The sequence below is a fragment of the Artemia sp. Qi Xiang Cuo genome, chromosome 3 (genome assembly GCF_049724085.1).
Source record: "Artemia sp. Qi Xiang Cuo chromosome 3, ASM4972408v1, whole genome shotgun sequence".
NCBI lineage: Eukaryota > Metazoa > Arthropoda > Branchiopoda > Anostraca > Artemiidae > Artemia > Artemia sp. Qi Xiang Cuo.
The window spans coordinates 59,103,241-59,121,603 of record NC_142796.1 but is presented as its reverse complement, the minus strand read 5'-3'; the positions used below and the strand labels follow the sequence as shown (position 1 = coordinate 59,121,603).

General features: G+C 37.6%; 1 protein-coding gene across 6 annotated transcripts in view; it reads left to right on the top strand.

Annotated features, from left to right (window-relative positions):
• LOC148954345 (uncharacterized) overlaps nucleotides 1-18,363 on the top strand; it is a 361,915-nt gene that overhangs the window by 280,503 nt on the left and 63,049 nt on the right. For all 6 annotated transcript variants that reach the window (XR_016141509.1, XM_089086288.1, XM_089086287.1 and 3 more), the window contains one exon: nucleotides 13,075-13,155. Coding sequence is in view for 5 of the 6 variants with exons in the window: in XM_089086288.1 (XP_088942414.1) it covers nucleotides 13,075-13,155 (81 nt within the window). In the remaining variant the exon portion in view is untranslated. The remainder of the gene's footprint in view (nucleotides 1-13,074; nucleotides 13,156-18,363) is intronic.

Here is an 18,363-nt window from a genome sequence, read left to right as displayed (position 1 = left end):
ATTCGAGAACGAAAATTAAAATGTGGGGGTGGGGGGGGTTGTTCTCCAGTATGACACTGAATTTGTAGATGGGGGAAAAAACCGAATAGAAAAGGAGTTTTGTATTCAGTGAGGACACCGTCAGTGGAAAATGTTAAAAATTTTGTATGGATTATTTACCAGCCTCCTAAAGATGTAAATTCCTATGGCCATTTTTTTCCCGTTACGGCGATAGTCGACTCTTATCTCAAGGTGTGAAAAAAGGGGAACGTTTCTATTGCCCCATGTGCCTTTCCCCATTCAGATCTGAGCGAACGTTTTCAGACCACATGGGACATTGCAAAATTCATGGAAATCAAAGAATTGAAATGCCGGCAGAAGGCAAAGACACTTTACAATTTAAAAATTTTCAAAATTCCCTTCTGCAATCTGATAAAGTGTCTTTAGACTGTGAAACAAGACTGGTTGAGGTATCAGACTCATCAATGCCAAATATAGTCAAGGAACACAAACTAGTTGCGTGTTCCTACGCACACGCCCGTCGCGACTGCAACAATAAAATGCAATTGGAAGAGTTTTTTTTACTATGGACGAGGAGGGCAGTATGGAAAAGTTATTGGTTTCTTTAATATAAACGGCAAACAAGGCAATTTCACGATTACGTCATACCAATTATCCAATGACATTGTCGGATAAAGAGCCACTGGTATTGAAAAAGGGGGCAACTTTCCGGGTGTGTAGGGGGGCCCTTGCTCCAAAAGACGCGGTGCAGGATCACAATCCCCTTATAGACCTCAATTCAACGGGGAAAAGTAACTTTCTAGGGTGGGATCACAATTCATGTAATTTAAAAATTAAAAAACGTCTTTTTCTACCGGTTTTTATGCATAACTCTAGCTATGATCTAAAGTAGGTGCTACCTGCATTGGTGCGTCTTCAAAGAAATTGGAACAATAGATGATGATGCATGGGAGATAGATAGCTTTACGTACAAAATAATACCTAAATCAGCGAAAATTTGCCTGTTTTGGAATGTATGTGGAAATTTGTTGAAGCCGGCGTTGAGTACACAAATAAAATTCGCTTTTTAGATTCATACAGTTTTTTCCCAAAATCATTGAGTGAATTGATTCAAGTGTAGAATAACGAGGACGGCTGCAATACTTTCCCCGTTCTGAAGCACCAAATGATTTATATGATTTTTTAACGGTCCAGGGCATCTATCCTTATGACCATTATTGTTCAAAGTCAAAATTTGTTAATGAATCTAGTACTTTTATCGAATTATTTTATAAATGTCTTAAGGATCGGAGTTGGACCCCTGCGGAACACAGTTTTTCTAAAAAAGTTTGGTCAGAGGAAGGTTGTAAAAATGGGTTTGACTACTGTAAGCTGTCTTTGTCGAGTGATGTGTTAACTCTGTTAGACATTATGTGTAAAAATACGGATAAAATCTATAGGGAGTCTAATCTCAATTTGGGCTATTATTTTTCTTTACCTTATCTAATGATGTGACTTATCCCAAACTTTAGGGATTGCAATATCGAGTTAATTACCCATCGTGCGCATTACCGAGGCAGCGCAATGGCCATTAGGGGGGGTTTTGTTTTTTACGGGGATCGTATCATAGCAAGCGGCCAAACAGTAGGCCCGACAGGGACAGAATTGGCTGTATTGTTCATCAATATAAATCCTCTCTAACCCTCAACCATGTCTGATTATGCATTACCTTATAGTGACTATAAATGGCTCAATGACCCTCAAGCTCCCCATTTCCCCAACATTAACAGTGTTGAAGAGAATGGGCCGGTTGGATGGTTTTTTGAAATGTATGGGGAGATACCAGTCGAACTTCATGACTCAGTAAAGGATTTTGTTTTCCCGTGCATCAATAGACCTGTGACTAGGGACTCTTTGAGCTTCCACAATAGGCGTTTAGTTGAGGAGGATGGATTGCATTGGGCACCTTCAAAACAAAAACTTATTGCTGACCTTCTGCCGAAAAAAAACATAGTTGTACATCATGTAGCTTTAAAATGGATGTGCAACAACGGTTTCAACGTCACAAAGGTTCACAGAGCACTCGAGGTTAGTCAAAAACCCTATTTGAAAACATTTGTTGACACTTTTGTCAGCAAACGTTCTGCAGCACAGACGAAAGCCGAAAAAGAAATTTATAAACTCATTTTGAATTCGGCTTTCGGCAAAATGTGTGAGAGTGTTCACAATAGGAATTGTTTTGACATTTTGACCGATCCAGAACACTGTGATCGAAGTATTGCCGATCCCAATTACACGTCCTTTAAAATCATTGGCTCGGACATGGCACGTTTGAAGAGGAAGACGCAGTGTTTTGACTAAAAATATTAATCCAGGAAGTGCTCTCTTGGAGATCTAAAAGAATCTAAAGTTGGACTTCAACTTCAATGTGGCTAGGGCACAGTGGCCTGAATAGGGGCAAGTAGAGGTCTACTACAGTGACACGGATTCTCTACTGCTAAAAGTAAAAGCCTTAAATCTAATTGATGATTTGGTACACAGTGAAATTATTAGTTCCTGGATGAACTACACAAATTAGTGTTGCGGTCTTTACCCTGAGATCTTAAACCGTGGGGTGCCAAGTCAAATTTTATTTTTTAAATTTTAAACAGTAAGCGACTTGATTTCCCGTGGTATGTTTGTAGGTCCGAAGGTGTACTTTATACAGACATACGACGAGGAAATCAAGAAACGTTGCAAAGGAGTACCCACGTGCTATGTGGACAAGAATTTCGAAATGAACATTTATAGGAATTGTATTGTTCAAAATACAATTCCACGAGCCAAATTGTTGGCAATTCGTTCCCAAAACTAAAGGAGCTTTACTATAAATGTATAAAAAACTGCCATGATGACCATTTCCGACAAGGTCTATGTTTTTCAAGACGGTGTGACCACCTTCCCCCTTGGTCACTATTTAACCTCAGACCGGGCCGAATGTATTGCCCATAGGAAAAGTCTCGGTTTAAATAAAGTCCTGTAAATTATGTCCTAAAAACCTTTTGGGGGGGGGGGGGGGTTGCGGCCCGGGGGGGGCCTCGCGGCCTGGGGGGGGGCCGGCCGCCGCCAGCGCGGGGGGCGCACCGTCACCAAAGTTATCTTTTTTTTGGACTTAGAGCAGATTTTAGTGATATTTTTTCAAGTGCTCTCTAATTTAATGTTTTTTTCTCTATAAATAAACAAAAAAAAGTGTTTTTTCTCTCTGTGCCCATGTAAATGATTCATTTTTTTATTATAAATAAATTAAAAAAAAGCGTATTTTTTCATTTTTAATTCTCTTTTTTTTCAATGTATTTTTTGTTTTTTCTGTGCATATAATAAAAGAATAATTTGATTCTTTATTAGTCTTTTTATTCTTCTTGAAGAACAGAGTAGTAGTAGTAGTAGTAGTAGGGAAAAATTATTTAGTAATTAGAAACTTAGTTTCCACAGTTAGTTGTCCAGGTAAACTGTTGAGGGGACCTTGTATCAATTTCAAACAACATTCAGATTGTTTCTGTGTGGGCCTTCAATGTCAGGCAAAACAGCACTTTAACTAAAATTATAAAAAATTGTAATAAAATGTTTGTGGAAAAGCCGAAAAAAATCTACTATTGTTATAGTATTTGGCAGGAGTCATACGATAAAATAAAAGCAATTGCTGCCATGGGATTGGTGCAGATACAATTCATACAGGGACTTGATGTTTTCAACATTATTGAACCAAACTCTTAGCTGATCATTGACGATCTGGCTGAATCTATTGAACAATGGGCTCAGCAAATATTGTAATTGTTCACTGTTCGATCTCATCATGAACAGATTTCTGTTACTCTGGTTCTACACAATCTCTTTCATCGGAGCAAATGTATGCGAATACTTACTTTGAACTGTACCAACTATATCATCTAGAGAGTTTTTCGTGATTCTAGCTCGCTAATAGCTCTCAATAAACAGATCTATCGAGGTGCCCCCTAATTTCTGCTCTTAGCATACAATCAGGTAACTAATAAACCACACGGCTGAATCCTATTGGATCTTAATCAAAATACACCCTGGGATCTGCGTGCAGTCACAGATATTTTCGACAATGAAATTACAGTATATCTCCCTGTGAACACTAAAACGACCTATTAGTCACTATCATGACCCTGAAGAAACTACATGAAAATCGACATTTGTTTTCAGTTCTAAGCACTTCAAAACCTCCGCTTAGGAAAGCAATACTCAAACACGGTATTGACAATGATTTCATTAATTTAATATCCGAACTTTGTTTAAATTTGACCGAGGGTAAGGTTCAACTGACAGAAGTAGTTAAGCAACAGGCAAAGCAACATCGTTCCATTGTACATACATGGGCCTCTAAAAACAAAGTGAATAATTTTAAAAGGAAGCGACTTTTTCATGCAGGCGTTAGCTTTTCACACTTTTACTACCAATAATTGCAGGATTTGTAAACAGTTTTCTATAGAAAGGGACTAGCAAAATCCTTCAGACTCCAACATAACTAACTCTCTCACCCTTCGAAAACTTTGAGAACAATCTGAGTAAATTTCAAGACAATGAAACTATTGTGGATGGTAAAAAAACTGCTTTTACTTCAAGACGCACTTCGACGAGTTGACAAACACTATTGATTGAAGCCCACTGCTGCTGCTGCTGCTGCTGCTGCTGCTGACCCCAAAAAAGAATCATCGCCTCAGGAGTCTGCTGCTGCTGCTGCTGGAACACAATTGAAGAAGCAGGAATTGAATTCAATTGTATCAACAATTGGAAATCTAAGGCCCCTCTAATAGCTTGAACAACTTACACGACTCCTAACCTATCTCTTCGAAAGTGGTCAAATTCAAGTTGAGAGCAATGGGGAAAGGATTATAATTCAGGGCAAGAGCTATAATCTACTTGATTTAATCTATGACATGGTTACAAATCGTAAAGGACTATTATCATTTGACACTCATGTATACAACTTTCTAAATACACTAAACTTCCCCAAAAGTCTTATTGGCAATAGACAAATTCTAAAAAAATTAAATGACGTCCATCATCATCATCAACAACATTAAAATATGAACTAGAAGAAGAAGATTTTAAATCAATTTTGGAAAATACTAGCACACCACTGATGGCTAGACAAAAGCGAAGACGTATCAAGTCAACGTCACCAGCAGCCAGTATACAAAAGGGTAGCGGACATTACACAACGTGTTTACGTTCAGAATGGTTGAAGTTCTGAAAGGCGTTTATGAAAATATTGGCGAGGCGGGGAGTTTAAGTTCCCCCAACACTCTTTCCAAAGTCACTGGTGTTCACAATAAAAGTGTACACGACTATCTACAAAATGAATCAAGTTACACTCTGCAGAGAAATCATAGACTTTGTGCCAATCAATATCGAATAACTAAAGCCTTTTACCCATTGCATATAATGCAAGCATATCTCCTGACTCTAGATGCGCTTCAAAGACGTCACAATACACCGTACAAGTACATTCTATTTGCAATCAGTGTTTTTAGTCGCTATGCATATGCAATTCCATTGCGATCAAAGAGAGGTGTTGAAGTTGCTCAGGCCATTGAATGTATTCTTAAACAGGATTAATATAAAAAAATTCAAACGGATCCTGGCAGTGAATTTGTTAATCCTCATGCTGCAAAGGTACTAGAAAAATATAGTACACTGCTCTATCATAGTCACAGTCCTATAAAGGCTGCATTGGCCGAACGATTGATAAGAACTATTCGACTTTTAATTTCAAGATATTGTGCATTGAAAAATACACCGATTTCTATTCATGACCTAGAAAAAGTCATGTTGATTTATAATCAAAGACCTCATCGATCACCGTCAAACTCTACGCCAGCGGAAGTTCATCATTTTGTTCATGATACAATTGACACTTTTCTTAAACAATATTCCGATGAATCAAATGTCAAGAAGAAGAAGAAAAATATATTATTTGTAGGCGAGACCAGCTGAATTAATTGAACAACTTATGTTTTATAAAAGGAGAACTACTTGAGGTCCATATAACTTTTTAAAGTGGCGAAAATCCTTAACAATAAACCCAAAACTTATCGCCTGCATGATACCAAAGATGAAGAGAGTCTCGGCGTCTTTTATGACTATGAATTTCAAAAAGTTAAAAATGGTAGTGATATCTATCAAATTGAAAAAAATATTAAAGACACGTACTCGCAGGGTTAAGAAACAGTTACTTGTTCGGTGGCTAAGACACAACTCTGATTTTGATTCTTGGATCGGTGTTGAAGATATTGACAAAGCCCCATGATTTATGTGTAACATTCATCTTCAACATTTCCGATCCTCTCTACAATGACTTGAATACGACAAGTGATTTTTGGACAAAACTCTCCCCTACCATCAAATTTGACGGTACATATGAAGTGGCTCTTGTTGACTGTATTCTCAAAAATACCTATGACATCCTGAGAAAGGATCGTGTGTATGAAATAAAAGTTATACCACTTTATTGGACTATGAATGGGTTAAGCTATGTCGACTATGAATGGGTTGAAGCACTTAAATCTAGTGACTATCCACATGCCAAATTGAAATATATTGAATATGATAATACGGGGGATTTGTGTCGTACAATCAATAGAAAAATCCAATATCATAGGAGTAATATATTTCATTTTAATTATTCATTGGAAAATGATAGGATTTACATTAGCTCACCTGTTGACACTGAAACAATTATTTCTAATTACAATTTGAGAGATGTTCTTGGCTTAAAACAGAATAGGATCCATTGGAAAACTGCTGGCGCTGTTTACGGGGTGGATCAAGTTACTTTTGCTGATTATGCACCTAGTTTTGTCTTGGACTCTTTCACATTTTTCTATGCATCCTTTGTGGAAACGTCGAGAGTCGGTAATTCAAATGACCCCCTCCTACGTGTTCTTGAACGAAAAACAACTCATGAACTTGTTCATCACTCTAATATAAAGCATCTTCAGTATGTTCCTGTAAACACTTCATATTTGGAACTCTGTCAGTTAAGACTAAGAAGTGAATTGGGTGATCCTCTAGCAATTACAAAAGGCTTAGCAGTGATTACATGTCATTTTCGATCCATTGATAACGACAGCACAATCACCTAAAATGAACAATAGAAGAATTCCATTTGTCTGTCCCGATATCGATTGTTATGTTGATGCTTTGAGTCCACGTCAAATAGGCAATGGATTGGAGTACTAGAAGGGGCGTACTACAATGTCTGGCTATGGTCTTGGTAGCTGGTTTGCTAGGCTATTTCATTCTGCACTACCCCTTGCTAGAAAATATCTTGTGCCTGCTGCATCGAATTTTGATGCCTCCACACTAGAGAACTGGGGGTCGGGCAAGAATTTCAAGGATAGTGTTAAGGAAAATATTAGATCTTTAGCAAGAGCCATTGGTGAGCAACTAAAATCTCGACAAAATGGGGAGGGATTGAAAAGGATGCGTTCGCGTCATTCACTCATCAGTCTCCAACCAGGCAGGAAGCATAGTACATCAACAAGGACTTTGAGGAATAAAAAAACGAAGGCCAATCAGCAAAAGAAGAAGAAAAAGAAAAAGATTGTTAAATCAAAGATGGAGTTTTTCTCTTAAGATGACTTATCTCCCCCACAAGGAATCATATCCATCAATTAGTTCCTCATTGAATCTATTCAATGCTAAAAATGCTGATGGCAGTGTCAAGTATGGCTACTATGAACAGTTTCACCCCCAACAACCGCTCTCGGAAAATATACACTTTCAAATATTTTCCAATGAAGACTATTTCATTGATTTGTCGTCAACATTTATTGATTTAAATGTCGTGGTGAAGAAAAAGTCGGATAATACAACTTCAAATGCCGGCGATGGTCTCTCCTATGAAAACTGTATTATACACAACCTATTAAAACAAATTAATGTATTTATTAATTTAACATTGGTGAACACTAGCAATAATTTATCAAACTATACAAGCTACATACAATTTATGATGATGACACCAAAGGCGTCCAAGGAATTGAGAGGACAATCATTGGGCTATGAATATTGGTCAGGTGTTGATACTGATAGTGAGTTGACCACTGCAGTCACCCAGGAGTATTACTTAATTGGAAAATTAAATCATAAGATATTCAATATATCCCAATGGCTACCACCCACTGTCCAGATTGACATAAAGCTGCAGATGGCCCCATCAAATTTCATTTTGAGAAAAACACTTCCTGCAGCACCCGATGCAAATGTCATTATCAGTTCGGCAATTCTCCACGTCCAAAAACAACAGGTTCTGAGCTCTGTTGCATTGGCAGTGGAAAAGCTAAGAGCCAATGGCAACAACATTAAAATTCTTGTCCCCCATACGATCACCAATCAATGTCACATTGCCACCGGCTCTCGTAACTATACCGATTCATCATTTATCAATGGAGAAATCCAATAATACTTCGCTTTGGCCTTTGTGAAGAGTGGCAGTGCCATTGGATCCTGGACTGAATCCGCCCACGATTTTAATTTTTTCGGTCTATCTAGCCTTGTGTGCAAAGTGAATGGTATTCCACTGTACACTCTATCATTTTACAAAAAATCCTATAGAATTCTGTAAGAGTTGACTATGCAATCCCTGGATCATGACTCTTAATTATTTGAAAATTGATTAATCGATTCAATGTTTTCGAAAAATCACGGGGTTTTTATTTTGGATTTGTCTGGCACACAGGATATGACCATAGTACAAACAGGGAATGTACGTTTAGAGTCTGCATTTGCCATTGCTTTGACCGAGAGTATCACGCTGATATCACTGAGTCAATTTGAAACCTATTTGAAAATCACGCCCGACGGTAGTGTTCTACTAGACCTAGCACCATTAACACAAACCAAATAATCAACGTATTTAGTGTGGCTCCAGACAGGTCCCAGTACAAGTCCGACTGTATACCTTTGGACTACCTTTACAATGCTCCTAGTGTTAACAACACCCTAATCATTCTTAATAGCAGTCCATCTAATTTGAAAACCGGTCCCTGGCTATGAATGTTTCAAACAGCGAAAAATATTGAATTTTTTGACCCTCTTGGCCTATCGTATAAATTCTATGCACCATACATCAGCAACTTTATCGAAAGCAGGGTGAAAACCATTATTCCAAATCAACGAAGAGTACAGTATTTAGCAACTAAGACATGTGGCTTTCATGCAGTACTCTTTTGCATGTTCAGATGTCGTGGCTACACCTACAAGCAGCTTCTCAACATCTACGTTGACTTACCTCAATTGAATGACTTTCTAGTGTAGAAAATACTTACAAGTTTATTTAATATTTATTTTAGTGCCCTAAGAATAAAATGTTCTAAAGATGTATGTGAAATTGTTTTTTAATAATAAAAAATTATATACATTATAAAACGACTTTTCTACTATTTAGATTTCATCTACTACTAGATATTTTTCTACGACTACTAGTGCAGGTAGATTATCTTAATTCACAGTGTACTGATCCTGATGTACTGCAATGTTAGAGCCACATTTTCTAAAGTGGAGTGTGACTTCGCTCTTTTCATACCTTTTTGTATATTCAATTATACTATTCTTATTAATTCCATAGAATTCACATGTTTCAATTTGCTTATTTCAAGCAATTTCACAAAAAGTGTCCTCAAATGTCGAATCACAATCCGTAACAGCCAAATAAAAATCAGTGGGCTTATAATCATAACACCCAGTGTCTTCACAACGATGACGTAGAAACTATATTCTTTTGTTGTTCCAACAGTTGAATCGTTGACCCGGTTCCTCCTTCCAGAACAATCTAAAAGCACGACGATACCAATCTCGTAGCAATAAACTAAAATAACGGTCAGGATTCTTTCCAATCGGATAAAAATATGTATACTACCACTGATTACATTTGTCATCGTGGGTATTTGAGCTGTGATAACCTATAATGTGAGCATTACGTGTTCCCTCAAGACAGGAATAACATCTTTCAAACTGTACAGCGTACTCTCTATCTAATTTAAACAAGTTATAAAATCCACATTATTCATCACCCTCTTCGATAATTGTACACTGCTCGCGCCATGACCAACTGCCCAGTGAGTTCATACATAACGGACATGTATGGAACATTTTGTCATGTGTTGACACTCTCACTGCCACAATGAAACTGATTTAGCAACAACAAAAATTGTCTGAGATAGAGAGAGAGAGGAGTAAATCATCCTTGAGCACAATCTTTCTCATGAAAAAAGTCCTAAATTTCAAAACTAATGGTTAAAAGCATATCCACAATATCTTTTTGCCTTGTCGTGATCAATATATCAATAAATTGTGTAAATGCATTTGGACAACGATGTAGAAGCTTCATACAATAGTCTAATGATGGAGAATCAGTTTTCATTATATCGACAAGCATTTCCCGAGAAAATATCCTCCTTTAACTAGACAACTCTAGAAAATCATCGTCTATAATTAAACGTTTGTCCATAATAACTAGATTCCTTATTAATAGATCTTTCTTGAATCTATTCATTTTTTTTAGTATTATTTTTCTCACAACTTACTTCCGACTAGCCAGAATTTATTTTTTATACTCTAAAAAATATAAGTTACTCTGCTATAGAGAAAGAAAAAATATCATTGATTCATAAACAGTTTTATTGAACATATTTAGAATAATAATATTCACTGATGCATTTTGTTCTCATCAATATATTTCGATAGGACATCTAATACTGACCAAAGTTTATTTATATGGAGAATATTCACTCTTCCAGCAAAACATAGCTGCTCCTCCTGCTTAAATTTGCTTAATGATATCACGTATCTAGCATACATAGTGTCCCATTCAAGACATAGTCTACAACCAGCAGTTATTTCCACAGCCACATTGGGTACTCGTATATCGTTGCTGCTGCTGCTGTCGGTTCCATCATTAAGCTCCAATAATGTAAATGCACCACTCATTTTTTTTTTCCTCTACTAATATCCTCTCAAATAAACTATTCTCTCTCTGAATTCTATTCTCTTACTAATATGAATTGTAAAGAAAACTATTCCTTTTATTCAAATCCCCATCACCAATCAAGTTATACTCGTTCCTCTTGGCAAAGGTGTAATGACCTGTAGAAATGTTCATCCATAGGACTGGTATTGCGTAAATCTCTTGGCAAAGATGTAATGACCTGTAGAATAGGACTACCAGAAAAACCTGTTTGGTACAGGGGCCCCAGCAAAGTATAAGGTAACAAAAAAATAATTGCATAACATCAAAACAAGAAATGCTGGTTCTGGTTTATCTCTAAAAAAGAGTGATGTATATACCTTGAACTATAAATTGCATAAATCTATAGGCAAAGATATAATGACCTGTAGATTAGGACTACGAGAAAAACCTGTTTGGTACGGGGGCCCCAGCAAAGTATAAGGCAACAAAAAAATAATTGCATAACAGCGAAACAAGACATGCTGGTTTTGGTTTATCACTAAAAAAAAGACATGTATATGCCTTGAACTAGAAATTGCGTAAATCTCTTGGCAAAGATGTAATGACCTGTAGAATAGGACTACCAGAAAAACCTGTTTGGTACAGGGGCCTATGCAAAGTATAAGGTAACATACTACTCAAGCTATGAAAAACAAAAACAAGCAAATATTTCGACAAGGACCTCTGCCAAGTCGTCCTCAGTGCTCAGAAAAAAAAACAACAAAAAAAAACAGACAAAATCTAACCTTTTGATGTGATCAAAATCAGTAAGCTTTTCAATATAACTTGCGGTCATATCACTAATTATACCGATACTCTCATATTACTTTCATTTGGGAAACAAGTATATAAAAACGAGGGTGTAAAGAGGGAAGCTTTGGATAGATTGAGATGGAAGAGGAGCGTGCGTAGCTGTGTTGGCCTCAGGTGGTTTGGTGCTGCAGTGAATTGTTAGTAGTTGTAGTAGTAGTATATACAAACAACCACTTTGTTTCTTAAATGTGACTCCCCTCCCCAATCCTGCTCTACCTACCAAAACTTGGCTAGATCTCTAACAACAAATGTGGTCAGAAATAGAATTCAAACAGAAATTATACACACACCAGTTACAAACACCCAATTTCAGTAATAAGCTTGGATCTCGCTATTTCTAATGGAGACTTGTTCAGAAAACAGCTTCAAAAAATTGAGTCAATAACGCTAAATTTGTTTTTATTTTGAAAGTTGAGTCACTTTCTGTAAGTCCAGGCAAACAAAAGTGTTTGATAACAAATATTCTTAGCGAACAATTCTTGAAGGTGTATTAATCGGGCGGGAAATACATCAACATTACAACATAAATTCGGAAAAAAATCAGCATAACCTACTTGGCCAGCCTGTCCCTCAGACAAACGATTTGAGCCCGTAGCCATCTTGCTGGGACTTGATGCCAAAGATGGCACCAAAAGAGACCATTTGTGTAACCATCCGGGACTTTATTCTGGTGATATGAGCATCAACTTTCAAAGAACCATTAATTATCCCTCTACAATCATCCAGTAACATACTGACTTTGGCGAAAAAAAGGGAGACACATCACTGCTACCCATGTAAAAAGTGTTTGTCCTTGTTTTTCAAGAATGGGGGGGGGACTGTAAACCTCCAGTTCATGTTTTCTAATTTATTTTGTTATTGTTTCTGAATCAGTGTGTACAGGGAAATTGTTCTATACAGTTTCTTAGAACATTCGCCCTAAACTTTTCGTTACTATGAGAAACGGTTCGCTCTTTACGAGGTTACATCCATTGCTGCAAATACCATAATAATCTATTTTTGAATACATAAGACATTTGATATACTCCTCGAATTACTCAGTCAGACGCCTTAATCCCTTGGTGTGTCATCAGCGTTAGATGGTTAAGTCTCGTGCCTTGTATTTACGTATAGAAATACCACACTAATAGATTTCACTTATAATGGAAACTCTGGCCTACGAGATGCTAAGTTTTCAACTTCAGTTACTAATCAGTCCCTTTGGGAATTTTTAGATTTCTGTAAGTAAAGTCTATTCTCAAGTTCCTTCAATTTCTTTATATTTCCAGAACTTGAATATGGCTGGAACCTACTTTGTCGACGGAGTTGATATAAACGCCTGTGATGATCATTTCAAGCTAAGTGAAATGGTAAGTCTTGACCAAATAGCTATAACTGTAGTACCTCAAGAAACCTAAGGGAGATTAAGGTATGGGGATGCAGAAGAAAACAGATGTTTTTGAATATACTTTTACTTCGGGTAATGAGCAATTTAATGAAGCCATCTACCGTAACTAATTAAGAGACTGCTTTTACAAGGAATTTTTCTTAGTTTTAGTTTAATTACGGCTTTACTTTAAGGGAAATAAGGCCGAATGAATCCCTTCCCCTCTAAGTCTAAAGCTAAGTCGAATTGTTTACGGTGAAGAAGTGTAAGGAAAGGTTGAACTTTGTCAATAAAAGTGAAAATTCATGTGCAAAAAAAGGCTCTGAAGTTGAAACTTCCCATGAAGAGTTATTAATATACGAAAGCTTGCTCCTTATTTTTATTAAATAATAAAACAAGTTTTTTCAACTGGAAGTAAGGAGCAACATTAAAGTTTAAAATGAATAAAATTATTACGTATATGAAGGGGATTGCCCCCTCCTCAAAACCTCACTCTTTACGCTAAAGTTTTTTAGTACTTTTAAAAAAGCTTCTTATTGTTCTAATCAAACGACCCATGTGTTTCAGGCAGGATTCGTTCTTAAAGAATTGGGACAAAATTCAAACTTTAGCGTAAAGAGAGAGGTGCCGAGGAGGAGGCAACCCCCTTCATATACATAATAATTTCTGTTCATCTTAAGTTTTAATGTTGCTCCTTACTCTCATTTTTTATTTTATTTCTGATCGTGCTTTAAATAATCCCAGGAAATCTGGACCCACCTCCACGGAGAAATACCCTCCCCACGGATACTCTAGACAATTCAATCCTGGTGAAATTTACCCAGGACAATTACCCTTTACAACTTGATGCGTAAAGTTGATACGGAAAAGGGAAAGCAAGATGATTTCTCCTGACAAGTTTACCCCCTGGAAACTTCCCTCCCTGGAAAAATCTCCAGCAGAAAATTCGTCCCCTCCCCACCCTAAAATGTATGCATGCTTCTCAGTAAAAATACTATGCGTAAACAACTGGCAGATTTTATAACTTAAAGAACTTTCCTTTTGGGCTGGGGGGGGGGGGGTTTAATGTTATATCCAAAGGCATAGTAATTGGGCCTTTCAACTATGATGAACAGAATGGCTATCTCAAGACTTTAATCAAACGATTTTGGGGAAGGGGGTGGGGTGGGGATGGGGCCTAGTTGCCTCGAACTTTTAATTTCCGTTCGAATGAGCCCTTTCAAAATATTCTAGTACAACTGGGCCGATACAATCACCCATAAAAAAAACTATCCTTGATCTTTCTTCTGGCAAAAAATACAAAATTCCACATTTTGCAGATAGGAGCTTCAAACCTCTACATTAGGATTTTTTATACGTTGAATCTTATGGTTTGATTTCTCATTAAGATTATATGACTTTTAAGGGGATGATTCCCCCTTTTTTCGAAAATCAGGCAAATTTTCTCAGGTACGTAGCCGTTAGTCAAAACCATTTTGGTTCTTTCAAACGACGGTTAAATTGATTTATTTAGCCGTAAGGGTATAACTAGTTCAGGGATATTGATATGAATGACCATGATTTATGGTATAAACGGAGTCAGATAGGGGTCGAGGAAGAGTTTTTCGATATTTTCCGTAGCCGCTTAAAACTTTCACATGCTTGGCATATTTTTTAGTGCTATGATAAAGCAAGTCCCTTTCCTCAATATAAATTTCGGCGTATCGAACATGAAGCTTTCTGAAGAAGTTTAAGATCGATTTTAAACTCATGAATATGTTGGTATATTTATTATATTTTATGTATTACATCGATAATACATATTAGGATGAAGAGCAAAAAAAAACGTCTATTTGAAATCAGCATAACAAGCCGATTCTTTTGATTTATCTATTGGTATCGAAGTTCCGTTTTTTAGAGTTTCGGTCACTATTGAGTTGGGTCGCTCTTTACTTACAGTTCTTTATCACGAACTGTTTGGTTTGAGGTTAAAAAAAAAATATTTATTTCTTGCTGAAGAGGGTAAACGATGCGAAGTAAAAAGGACCAAACGGCTTTGCTCCGAGAACTCTTCTTGGCATGTGCGGACGAAACCTAAATTCTCTGATGTCTTCCTGAAAAGTCTCTCGATAAAAGAGAGACTTCTTTTTTGAGAAAAACCCTTTTTCGAAAAAAAAAAGACTTCTTGAAAAAAAGGAAACTCCAAAGGAGTATTTTTGCTAGCGCATAAATGGGAAACTGTAGCTTATTTGCCTCAGCCAGGACATACCAGCCTAATCGTTTAAAAACACTAGTTGCAACCCTTTTGAGGATTACCGACCCGTTTAGTAAGGATTTGTAATAGGCGAAGACCACCATGTAAAGTATTGTTGTCTCGGAAAATTCTTGTCCGTTTTCGGAGCCAAGAGTCATTTATTACTGAGGGTTGTTTAGTAATCAGTTGCCACACGGAACAAGCAGGGCCGTCGAGTGCCAAGACTGGCTACCCATGATAAACATTTCGTCTCTACCACAAGACCCCAGCTCTAGCTCCTTTACCGCAAGACACCAGCTCCAAGCCTTTTTAAGGGCTGCCACCATCCTAACTAGGAGTTAGTATTAGGCTGAAGACCATATTGTAAAGTATTGCCTCACAAGAAGCTCCTTGTTTGTTTTTAGAGCTAGAGCTTATTTATTACTGAGTTCATCTGATGATCGATGGCCAAATGAAACAAGCAAGAGCCTCGAGAGCCAAAACTAGGCCCTGGGAATAAGCTTTTCCGCCCCTATCACCAGGCATCAGTTCATGCTTCATCGCTACAAGACATCAGCTCCAAGCCCTTTTGAGGGTTACCACCAAACCACCCCTACTAAAGATTAATGTTAGTTGAAAGGCTACCTTGTAAAGTAATGTCTCTCAGGAAACGCTTGTTTGTGTTTAGAGCTAAGGATTATTTAATAATTAGGTTCATTTGATGAACCTAATTATTAACCTGGGATCTATTCTGTCTAAAGATGGCTCGATCACAAAAGAGCTTACATCTCGAATAGCCGAAGCTTCGGCACTTGTTGGGAGGCTTAGCAGCATCTGGCGAAAGCCAAATACAAGCCGCCCTACCAAAATGTACATTTATAATGCGCCAATCAGCATTGTGCTTCTGTATGGAGTGGAGACGTGGCTAGCTGCAAAACCTATCCTCAGCACCGTTGATATCACACCGATAAAACATGCCCGAAAAATTAAGCGACTTCACTCGACCGATTTCGTTAGCAACCACACCCTCCTGTCACGTATGGTACGAATTCCTTTATCGACACAGGTCACCCAGCGTACTGTTCGGTGGTACGATCACATCCTTCGCATGTCACGCGACGCCCCAGCACGGGTCGCTACACGGATGGGAGTGACCCAGAAGACGCCCCCCCTCACTAGGTGGAAAGACAAAGCCGATGAATTCTCTATCCAAGCCCACATCCCGATGGAAGAAGCTGCGAGCCTGGTAAGCGATAGGTCAACCTGGAGGCGCCTGGTCTCATCGATCTCTACGCCGAACCCTTAGCAGGAGCCTTAAGTCAAGTAAGTTAAGTCAAGTGAAACAAGCAAATCGTCGAGAGCCAAAATTGAGCCCGGAAATAAAACTTTTCTGCCCTATGACAAGATCTGGTCTCTAAGCTATTTTTGAGGATTACTACTTCCGTTGCAGATGCTCAGTATTAGGCTGAAAGCCACCTTTGTAGCCAAATTTCTTTCCCTATTTTGGAGCTAACTAATCACACAGGTGGAAGTCGCAGGGAGCCCTTTACAAGAATTACTGAATGATAAGACTCATTTGGGATCAGTGGCCTTTTAAAACAAACTTGGACAACGAACCCCAAGATTCCGACCTGGATATGCAGTTACTGCCCCCTCCTCCACCACAAAACACAGCTTAAGACCCTTTAGACGGTTACCACTTTCCTAGCTGAGGATGACCTTATGGTCAAAAATCTTGTTATAAAGTAATCTCTAAAGATTTCTTAACTATTTTTGAAGCTAACTACTCACATGAAGTCCATCCGTTGATCAGTTGCCACGTGAAAAAAGCAGGGCCGTTGAGAGCCAAAACTTTCTCTGGGGTTTATCCCTCTTCTCTTTTTTTGCAGTTCGAAAACAATGCAAATGAGCGTGACAACTCCTAGCCTTGGCTTTGACCACTAGCTCTCCTAGAATGGTTGGGTAGCACAAACGTTTTGACGGCAGACCCCTTTTGATTTAATTTTTATATTCTGCAGAAAAAAGAAGCTCTATTTAATTCTTATCTCAAAACAAGTGTTCCGATCATAAACTAAATATAAAAAAAATAAAGACACTTCTAGCATAAACTTCTGAATAAAAAAAAAACGACACAGACCCCAAGTCCCTCTCCCACCCTTTCGATGCCCCTGAAACAAGCTCTATACAGAACAAATGCCAAAAAGGCCATCTGAAGAGGATTGTCAGCCGTTTTAAATGGTAAACAAAGAATCGATTGTGAAGACTAATGATATTTGCTTTTGTTATTGGCGCGGTGAAGCTTTGCATAAGGAACTTGTCATTTGTCTTGAAAATTGCAAAGTCTTGCGGCGAACCGTCAAGGTAATGGATGCCGCGGTAAATTCCGCCATGAAAGTCATTGTTTAAGTGAATTAAAAACAATAAAATAAATCTCCCCCTCCCCTCCACAAAACCCCCTCTAAAAATTATATTTTTTCACATTTCCAAGTGGAAGTCACATTTTCAAGTTTTACTGAACATGTTAAAAAATGAATGATGAACTTAGTTTTGAGCAAGATTAAGTAAAAAAAAACAAGTTTTTTAAACTGAAAGTAAGGATCGACATTAAAAATTAAAACGAACATAAAATATTCCGTATATAAAAGGGACTGTCCCCCCCTCAGCGCCTGGCTCTTTACGCTAAAGTTTTTATTAGTTTAAAAAAAAAGTTGTAAGACAGAGTCAAACTTTTGCGTAAAGAGCGAGGCGTTGAGGAGGGGACAGCCCCTTTCATATACGGAATACTTTCTGTTCGTTTTAAGTTTTAATGTCACTCCTTACTTTCAGTTTAAAAAAATTGTTTTATTTATTTAATTTCTGATCGCTTTTTAGTTAATGCAGCTTTTATTTTGGCTCATCGTCATTGAATAAGTAAACAAAATTTGCATAAAAATTTTACTTTTCTTTTGCTAAATGAAAAAATTGCTAAATGGCTGTCTC